This window comes from Callorhinchus milii, unplaced genomic scaffold (genome assembly GCF_018977255.1).
Source record: "Callorhinchus milii isolate IMCB2004 unplaced genomic scaffold, IMCB_Cmil_1.0 Scaffold9, whole genome shotgun sequence".
Taxonomy (NCBI): Eukaryota; Metazoa; Chordata; class Chondrichthyes; order Chimaeriformes; family Callorhinchidae; genus Callorhinchus; species Callorhinchus milii.
The window spans coordinates 7,120,743-7,130,766 of NW_024704750.1; the positions used below are offsets into that span (position 1 = coordinate 7,120,743).

A 10,024-nucleotide genomic window follows, 5' to 3' on the forward strand; every position below is an offset into this window, starting at 1 on the left:
TACTTACAGGAATTTACCGTAGAAATGTTCCTTCACCCTAACATATAAATCTGCTCTGCACTAGTAGTTAATTTAACAGCAACTCAGGAGATCCAAAATAATCATTTTTTTCCTGGTAAATGCAAACAACTGTATTCGTCAGAAGAAACCAATGCAAAAACAGACCAAACCTTTGTGAAAATAAAATTATCTGAAATCAAAGGGACAGATATTCAATGTGTTTCATACATATCTGCTTCTCACCTTATTACATCATTCACGGTGATCTCTGGTATGTAGCGTTGAAGTTGTTTCACCTGGGCACTAATGAACAAGCCTCTGTATGTTTCAGTCAAGCCAAACACTAGATTTGCCAGTACTAATTTTTGAAGCCCACTAGCAAAGAGGAAAAGAAGAAGTCTGTTGTAGTTTTGGCAAATCTTATGAAAATAATTGAAGATTTAGATAGGGTTACATGCCTTTCCAAATCGTAAATGCATTTAGTTATTTCTTTTAAAAATAATAAATATTAAAATGAAGTAACCTTACAAAATACAGTATACATATAACTGAAGTAGCGTAGAAATTGTTGCATAATAAGTCGCCTGAACCCCAAAATGTGTTATATCTCTGAAATACTGTACAATCATCATTCTTTATGGCGATTTTCGTTCTTTGTTTGCCACTTGTTGATGTCATGGCAAACAATACGCATTCGGGTGTGCAATTAAGCAATTCAAAGTGTTATTGGAACGTGTGATATAAATTATAATGACAATAAGGAAAGAATGTACCAGCATACTTAGGAATGTACATATGGGAAATGGGTGATACTCACATCACAGGTAACAAAAAGCACAGTAAATTCCGTATATTAAAAGAAAATAAATGGGGCAGATTTAACTTTGCTTTCCTGCATGTTGACATGTAGCTTAACATGTCAATGTTTAATTGCCCAGTTAATAATATTCTAGGCATGCTCAGCTCTGAAATCTGGTACATACTTGAAGCTTACTGCATCGATAAATTCATCCATCTTGAAATCAAACAAGTTGTAACCCTCCCGTCTAAGTGCTAAAACTGCATTGGGCCCAAGCCACATACTGCCATCAATTCTGGGTGTAAAGTGTACGCCAAGGAAAGGAAACCTCGGGTCTGGAACCTATGAAAACATAGATAGTGAAAGACTCATAATAGGCAGATTCCTACACCTAGGAGGCAAGCTGGATGTCTGAGTCCTAACTCAGCTCAACAGTATACTGACAAAGCACAGAAGATGGTTTGCAAATGTTATTTCCTTTGAATGTATTACTTAATCTATTCATCATTTTGAATTTGTAGAATCCCTTTTCTTGATTAAAGAACAAATAAATAGATCCAATTTCCCCGCACACCTGTCAAGTTACAATCAGTAATCTGTATGCCGCCAGTATTATCACCAAAATCAAACTATCTTGCGGCATGTAAAAGTGGGACAGTTGCAATTTTGCAGGAGTACAGTGAATATAACATCTGGGTCAAACACACACACAATCACAAAGGTATTACATGTGAAGATATTTAAACACAAATTACGATGAACAAAACACTGACACATTTTAACAAAGCATCTGAATCAGAAATAGAGCTGGATAAGAAATATTACTTTTAACATCTCCCAACAGAAGGCAACATTTTATAGCAAGTGGTTTGTCGAAATCACACTTTCCATCCACCTCAAACCCGCTGTCTAACTGTACAGTGCTCCCTCTAGTGATGTGGATATGAATTAAGAAAGCTCACTTCACAAGGAGATGAGGTTCGAAGCGGCAGGGAGCACTGGACATAGTTCTTCTGGTGGGGAGTAAGGTGCTGTTAAACACCAAGCTGTTGGAATGCCCTGCCCCCACCCCCAACAGAAGGGTATCTTATGCTTAAGCACGGTTATAAATAAAATAATGTTTAAAAAACCCAACATTTTCATAAAATACTATTTGTTAAAAAAATTACATTTAGTCGAATCTAAAAAAAACATTATTAACGTAGAATCCCAAAGACATACAGGATAAATATTGCCTTTGACCAGATAGTGTTTTTCTGGTTTTAACACCAGGTAATCGCCTCGGAATGGTACAATACGTGGCACACGACTGCACCCTGATTTCTCAGACAGTCTGTCTGAATAGAGACCTCCACATGTCAGAACATAGCTGCACCGGACTTCTGTTCCCTGTTAAAATAAACAAACACAACACACCAAATAAATTGAATAACCACAGGTAACATGATGGAGAAATTCAAGTTCGCACTAGCTACTGAGATTCTCTATGTAGTTCTATAAATTAGTGGTTTGAAACTGTAAAAGTAGTAAAAAAAATGTTTAAAAGCAAACATGGTGGTTAGGAAGTTGGTTTAAACTGGAGATTTACTGTAAGGTGAGTAATTGATTTCAGCTGATTCTATCTCGAGTTACTAAGCAGGGAGAGGGGTGAAGAAACACTTCTTTGAGGGACAAAGGGTTTGGATCACAAGTGTTAACTTGCCTTTCTCCCAGTCAATTTTCTCAACTGATCTCATCCCATCCAAATAACCATTTGCACACGAGCCCAGAAAGCAAGGGTTAGCATGTTATGCAATGAGAGCCAAGTCTGATCTTGTCCTTCCCCCATTGGTGTTGCACATTCTCCAGCATTGATTATTGGGCAGTCATTGGGGTGATTTTCCCCCTCCATTGTCCAGATGAACTGAGTAGCAAAACACCCATTCACGCTGGCTACCTCATTTTTTGACGGTAACATTTATCAAAGTATTTAATAAGATACAAGTTTGTTCAGGCATGGAGCTGTGGCACTCCAACAGTTTGGCATTAAACTGCACCTGACAGAAGAACCAAATCCCAATGCTTTGCGGCACTTTAAACCCCATTACCTCCTTTGGAAGTTAATTCATATCCAGGTCATTAGAGACGGGCCACCTCAGCAGTCCAGGGTTCAAATTTGAAACTTTCTTGATTTCTATAATGGCAGGCAACCTGTTTGCTAACTGAGCCAGTGAGGAAGTTCCTCCTGTTTATTGTGATTCTGAGTTCATACAGCCAAAAGCAAAGTGGCTTTGCTTCCTGCACTATAACAATGTTAACAACGCGCCACTGTTCTAACACGCCTTAAGCCGAATTATGATTTCTTCTCACATCACTCCACTTCCTGCACTAGTCATCCTTTTGAAAGGGCTTTTGAAATGAGATGAACAATTAGTGCTGATTTACGAAGAATTACATGCTGTGGACCTGCATTCAATGGGATGTTAGCTTCATGCAAGAAATGATTATAACTGGTAGAGAATTACAAGCTCATCACATCCAAGGTAAATCAGTGAGTGTATTATCCACTACATTTTTATCTGGGTTAGTTACCAAACTCCAGAATCTATTTGAGGATATTTTTGTTTGAAATTGAGCTGAGAAACACATTGCTAATCCTCATTATCCATATCTACCCAATTTTATTGTTGAACATAATGAAAATGCTTACCTTTGAACTCACAATTGTTATTGGATATTTTAGACCTGGAATAAAGACAATAAAAGTTATTTCTCTAACCAAACATGAAAAGAAGTGACTATTTTGACTATACAGCTAAGGTTTTATAGCAAGAACGTCTGCAGCAATTGTTAAATGAAAGACCGCACAAGAAGCCCTACTCTGTATAGATATATGTATTTTAAGCGTCACTTTAAAACCTGAACTTTAAGTGACCACGATTCAAATAGTAATGTATAATAGCTTTGTAGTTAAAATAATTTCTGCTTAAACACTAACTGCGCTCAAAACTTCTCAAACGTGGGTAGTTCATCTGCTAATGTTAATTGATGAGACCTCAGAAAGTCTGGCCAATTCTTACCATCTTTACTTCCTTCAGGACTTTCTTTAGCCATATGAAAGTCAGTTACTTCAAACTGGGTTTGTACAGTCCCACCTGCATCACAAAAATCCTTTGCATAAGAGAGGGCCACTCGTCTCCAATCTACAATCCCTGTGTTTGGAGAATCCACAGCCATCAGACCCTATATAATAATGGGCAAGAGTTAAGAATTTTTGCAGTAATTGAAAACAAAGATGATCAATACAGATCAATGCATCAAATGTAATTGTGTCACATGTTTGATAGCACCTCCTCTCCTTAGATTATGGATGGCCACTTTAAGTACTGTATTCAAAGCAAAAAAGCCAAAATTATTTTTTAAAACCAGTGCTTGTAAGCGTTACAAATTAAGAATATTTGATGAAAACGTTTAAAGTTACTTGCAGAATATTAATAAACCCTCTTCAATATTCAACTATTTTGCATTAAATACCTAATTATTTCTGAATAGGGTTCACTTCTGGTGACATTACAAAAAAACCTACACAATTAGGTTTCATTCTGAAAACAAAAACTAAGATTTTTTTCATGAAAATAACCAAACTATTTAGTTAGAAAACACTACCCTGCAGTATGGCTCCCTTTCCTGGATTCCTTTCTTGTCAATAAGTTTGAGGTCTTTCACATTGTTCTGCAATCCACGCTCATACAAAACTTTCAACCGTGGGATTTCTTCTTGTTCAACAGCAACAATAAGCTTTCGCGAGAAGAAGAGAATTATAAGTCAGGTTTGGTGACTGTGATAAAAACAATAGTTACAACATTATAGCGTCTACAAATACAGTATGGTGTAATTTAATCACAATACCTGAATTTACTTATAATCAATTCAATGTTTTTAACACTTTATGTTCAATTTTCTGTACTTACAAAGCATTGCATAATTGTATACAGATTGCAATAATTTTGTATATATACGTGAAAACCAAACCCGTCATTCATAGTAACAGGAAAAAGTGAGAGTAATACTCACTTTGCCACATTTCTTGTAGGGAATACCTTTCTTGTCACAATAATCATAGCTAAGGTTAGCACCTCGGACACACAGCTTGGCTTTCAGAGACCCTGGTGTGTAGTAAATTCCAGAGTGAATAACGCCACTGTTGTGTCCACTCTGATGAAAAGCTAAAGAGAAAAGTATATAATAGGCAAGTTATTAAAGAGAAATTCCATCATAAACCAGCTAATTCTACTGAATAGTAATCACTGAATTTTACAAATTGCATAATCTTATGAACTAATAATATTGTCAGAGTATTGAATCTCTGAGGACATGTCACACTTAGTGGCATTGAGAGTTGATGGCTTAAAGTGCTGTGGCAAAATAAGAAAATTCCTAATCTCAATTGTAGCATTACAGGAAAGATATTCAGGAGTCAGGATATTTCCCTGACAAGGTGTAATACAACAATAAAAACGTTGAACTCATTTAAACAGCTTGATTCATGAGAAGACAATAAGAGTGGACATACTGGAAAGATGAGCTCAATTGGCCTAAAAGATAAATCGTAATCTTGTGAGGACAAGGTCAGAACTTTCTGATACCTTACTAGCTTAAGGCCAGAACTATTATGAACAAATAAAGAAAACATTCGGTTGCACTGCATTATTAAAAGACTGTTGCATAAAACTATTTTTTTCCGTCTGGAACTTTTCTTCCAAAACGTACCCAGTTCGTTTTCCTTTTCCAGTACAACGTAGGTCAACTTCGGATGTCTCTGTAGAAGTTCTCTGGCAGATGCCAGACCCACAATTCCTCCTCCGACAATGGCAACATCATAAGACCTGGATAGGGAAGGACAAGCGATGGTTAGACTCGCAATGTCGGACTGCGTTGTCAGCGATACAGTACTTCAGCTGAGATATTAAACCGAGGACCCATCTGCCTGTTCCGACGGACATTAAAGATCCAGGCGCCAATGGGCTGCGGCACTTGCCGGGGGGAAAAAAAAAGTCACCGCACCGGACAGGGATTAGCCGCAAAGCACTTTGGTGAGTTGTTTTTAACCATTACAGACACAAAATCAAATGCAAGAATGATTTACAGTTGTACCCCGTAAAGTAGTTAAAGGCCACTTCAGATAATGATGAACACCACATCTCTCCTCCTCCCCCCAAACAAACCACATCCAGTGTAGGGTCCAAATACAGTAATGAGTCAAAACTGAACTGGTTCATCCCCCTCCTCCCCCTCCCCCTCCCCTCCTCCCTCACCCTCCTCTCCCCCTCCTCCTCTCCCCCCCACTCCCCCTCCCCTCCTCTCCCCCCCCTCCCCCTGAGCCACAATTATAAATAATAACAGTGGGAACTCGTCACCAAAACAAACGTCCCCGCATTACCCTCAGCCCCGGGGGGAGGGATACTGAACAGCAGAACCCCCACGAGTTAGTCCCTCCGGCGGCGGGTACCCGAGCCCCGGGTCAGGAGGCCGAAGCCCCCAACGGCTGCGGCCCCGTCACCGACCGAGTCTCCCGTCGCTGCTCTACATCAGCCGCCGCCGCCGCCTGCGGGATCGGAGCGGGACACGCGGCCCGTGTACCGGGCAGCTCCGCTCCGCTCCGCCCCGCCACTGACCTGTGTTTTCCTCTCACCGGGACGCCCGGAGCCTCGGGACCAGGAGGCGGCCTCCTCTCCCCGCCGCCAGCGACCTGCCGACCGCCGCTCGAGCAACCGACAGCATCGCCCTCCAGCCCCGCCTCCTGGCGCCCCGCCCCCTGACATCAGCAGCCCCGCCCCCTGACATCAGCAGCCCCGCCCCCTGACATCAGCAGCCCCGCCCCCTGACATCAGCAGCCCCGCCCCCTGACATCAGCAGCCCCGCCCCCGAGGGCGAGTGGGCTCGCGAGACAGACAGACAGACAGAGAGAGAGAGAGAGAGGGACACAGGGGCTTCGAGAGAAGAGAAATGAAAGTGAGACAAAACAACAACAAAAAGACCCGAGAGAGAGGGAGAGGGAGAGAGGGGCGCGGGGAGAAAGATGGGGAGTGTGTGTGAGAGGAGAGATCTCAGTGGGGGAGGGGTGGAGACGAAAGAGATGGGGGTTGGGGAGGTGGGGGGGGGAGGGGAGGTGGGGGGAATGGGGAGGTGAAGGGGAGGGGGAATGGGGAGGTGGGGGAGGGGAATGGGGAGAGGGGGAATGGGGAGGTGGGGGGGGAGGGGGAATGGGGAGGGGGGGGAATGGGGAGGTGGAGGAATGGGAAGGGGGGGAATGGGGAGGGGGAGATGGGGAGGGGGGGGAATGGGAGGTGGGGGGGAATGGGGAGGGGGGATTGGGGAGGGGGGGAATGGGGAGGTGGGGGGGGAATGGGGAGGGGGGGGAATGGGGAGGGGGAGTGGGGGGGGGAATGGGGAGGTGGGGGGGGAATGGGGAGGTGGGGGGGGAATGGGGAGGGGGGGGAATGGGGAGGGGGAGGGGGGGGGAATGGGGAGGTGGGGGGGGAATGGGGAGGTGGGGGGGGAATGGGGAGGTGGGGGGGGAATGGGGAGGGGGAGGTGGGGGGGAATGGGGAGGGGGGGAATGGGGAGGTGGGGGGGGAATGGGGAGGTGGGGGGGGAATGGGGAGGGGGGGGAAGGGGGAGGTGGGGGGGAATGGGGAGGGGGGGGATGGGGAGGAGGGGGGAATGGGGTGGTGGGGGTGTGGGGGCGAATGAAATTATATAAATATGTGCCTTGTCATTCTTGTGTGTTTCTGACCTCCCCTGGACCAGCCCTGTCTGTCTCTATCTCTCTGTATCTATATATTTCCTCTCAGTTCTAGTCCAGTCACCAGCCCAGCATGTTGTTCACCAAGACGTCTTGTTTCCGTGCCGTGAAGCTCATGCCCAGCGCGGCTGGTGGTCGCAGGACATTCTGGGGATGGCTGAATGCGGTTTTTAACATGTGAGGGTCAACCATTTAAAAAAAAACACCTTTCGATTTGCTTTATTTCTCTTATTGGCCTCGTGTATAATCCGGTGTATTTTCCCCCCCTTTTCTTTTTCCAATGACAGCGTGGATCCCGACCGCATAAAGGCTGTCGGCCCCGACATCGCAGCAGCTGAATGGTTGCTTCGCTGTGGGGCTGGGGTACGTTACAAAAACTTTGAAACTTGGCACTACGATTACAATAATCAACCAATCGGCCCCTTGAAAACATTCAAAATCGAAGCAATCGATGCCACTGATTCATGCATCATGGCGAAAGGATTTGACTACCTAGGTATTGCACTTACTCCGCTCGGGCCATCGCTTTATTTACTGCTTGTTTTGAACTATTTTACTGCTTTTAGCAAATAATTGCTATTAAACACGCTATCGTTTTCCATGACGTTTCTTTCTAACACTTGGCGATGAGCAAAGCTTCAGAATTAACACGATTACCGCAGCTTAAGAAGGGACCCGTCGTATTTTTAAAACAAAAGAACCTCAAGCAATTGGATTTTTTAAAAAAACGTGTTATTTGATGTAAATGGTGTGACAACAAAACAGGGTAAAAAAAAGTTTCATCCTATACTATGTTCTGAAATCATTCCCAATTCTCAGACAGGATACCCTCATTCCGTATGTGAATTTGAAATCTGCAGAAAAGAAGATATGGGGATCTTATTTTGAACTTACTTTGTCTCGGATCAGTTTTTCTAGAGATTGTTCCATATACTTGTGTATTTTTAAAGCAAATCATAACATCCTAAGAATTAACATAACCTCTTAACATAATTGCCCGTGTTTGTTATTCCAAAAGGGAGCTTTGTGCTGAGGTTCCCCTTTTAATTGTAAAGAAAGCTTTTGTTAAAAGACCAGTAAATGATTCCTTTTAACAATTTCATGTACATATTTTGTTGCAGAATATTTAGAACATGTTAAAGAAATTAAATTCCAGAAGTGTATGTATATTCAAGATGAATGTATCGTGAGATTATGCAACATACAAAATATTCAAAAGAGCCTGCTGCGGCTGGAAATTATTTCCTGTGGGAATGTCACAGACAAGGGAATCCTAGCTATAAACCACCTAAAGTAAGTATCTGCCCCATCATTTCAAATGGAGTGTTCACTGCCCAGTGCTCCGAGACAATATCCTGGCTGAAAAGTGTTATTATATAAATGCAAATTGTTTGTGATCCACTTTTAGTGTTCTCCACATTGTTATCTGGCTGGAGTGCAGTACTGTGCACTCTATGAGTGTGGTCAGAGTTGGAGGTGTGTTATTTACACTCCGATTTATAATAATAATAATCCTTCCATTTGATATAGCGGTTTTCACGTCAGGAGGACGTCCCAAAGCGCTTCACAGAACACACTGTAAAGTGAATTGACTGTATATTTGTGGGCGAACGCGGCAGCCAATTGCGCACAGCAATGTCCCACAAACAGTCGTAGATTGAAAATGACCAATTTATTATTGTTTTTGGCTTTGGAGGGATTATTATTAGGCTCTGTGTGGAGTAAGGAAACTTGCCCAAGGTTTCGCCCTCTGCCTGGAATTGAACTCAGGTCTCTCACTTGCAAAGCGAGTGCTCTAACCACTGAGCTACAGGACTCCACAAGATTTAAGATGAAATAACCTTCGAGCTGAAATATCATTTCAATCTGCTGTAATGCTACACTTCATTATGGAGTGAACACGTTGGGATTTAAAGTAGAGTTTAATAAATTGACTAATTTCTTTATGTACAAAGTATATAATGAATTGTTTAAAACAATTTTTGTCATAGGAACTTGAACTATTTGTTTCTGAGTGATCTTCCTGGGATCAGAGAAAAAGAAAAAACCATTCAGATACTGAAAACAGCCCTACCTGCTTGTGAAGTGAAGGTTGATCTTGCCTAAGGCTACAGTTTAGAGATTTGCTGTATACTGATATAACATTTAAATGCTGGCCCACTATATGAATAAAAAAATGACAATTAAGAGTGCAAATCAACATGTATGCAGTAACTTTATACAATGAAATTAGCTATGTTTCAGCCATAAATCTGTCTCACAAAGTAAAAATTAAGATGCTCTAACCTTACTAAAATTGAAGTTGGAAATAGAAGTTGATTTAGGTATCAGAAAATATCATGTACGCTCTTTGAATTAAGATTATAACAGTGGAAAGATGTTAAGTGCTTTGAACTGTATTTATAAACCATGATCAAAGCCTGCCAGTGTGTTTATTTTTG

The 10,024-nt window shown here is 42.3% G+C and overlaps 2 protein-coding genes across 4 annotated transcripts; one reads left to right on the forward strand and one right to left on the reverse strand.

Moving 5' to 3' along the window:
* Window positions 1-239: 239 nt before the first annotated feature.
* l2hgdh (L-2-hydroxyglutarate dehydrogenase) lies at window positions 240-6,599 on the reverse strand (the record flags this gene model as incomplete). Its single annotated transcript, XM_042338113.1, has 9 exons — window positions 240-375; window positions 984-1,141; window positions 2,021-2,188; window positions 3,489-3,523; window positions 3,859-4,021; window positions 4,445-4,576; window positions 4,853-5,004; window positions 5,549-5,664; window positions 6,454-6,599. Coding segments are annotated over 9 exons (1,206 nt in total), but the record flags the coding sequence as incomplete, so codon positions are not given.
* Window positions 6,600-6,717: 118 nt separating this feature from the next.
* dmac2l (distal membrane arm assembly component 2 like) lies at window positions 6,718-10,004 on the forward strand. 3 transcript variants are annotated; one of them, XM_042338205.1, is made up of 5 exons: window positions 6,718-6,790; window positions 7,633-7,760; window positions 7,871-8,079; window positions 8,705-8,876; window positions 9,575-10,004. In XM_042338205.1, the coding sequence occupies exons 2-5, from the start codon at window positions 7,657-7,659 to the stop codon at window positions 9,687-9,689; spliced, it is 600 nt and encodes a 199-aa protein (XP_042194139.1). In that variant the 5' UTR covers window positions 6,718-6,790; window positions 7,633-7,656; the 3' UTR covers window positions 9,690-10,004. The 3 variants fall into 3 exon arrangements, with proteins under 3 accessions (XP_042194139.1, XP_042194140.1, XP_007886398.2); XM_042338206.1 differs by having other exon boundaries at window positions 6,774-6,790; window positions 7,589-7,760; XM_007888207.2 differs by lacking the exon at window positions 6,718-6,790 and having other exon boundaries at window positions 7,508-7,760.
* The last annotated feature ends 20 nt before the right edge of the window (window positions 10,005-10,024 follow it).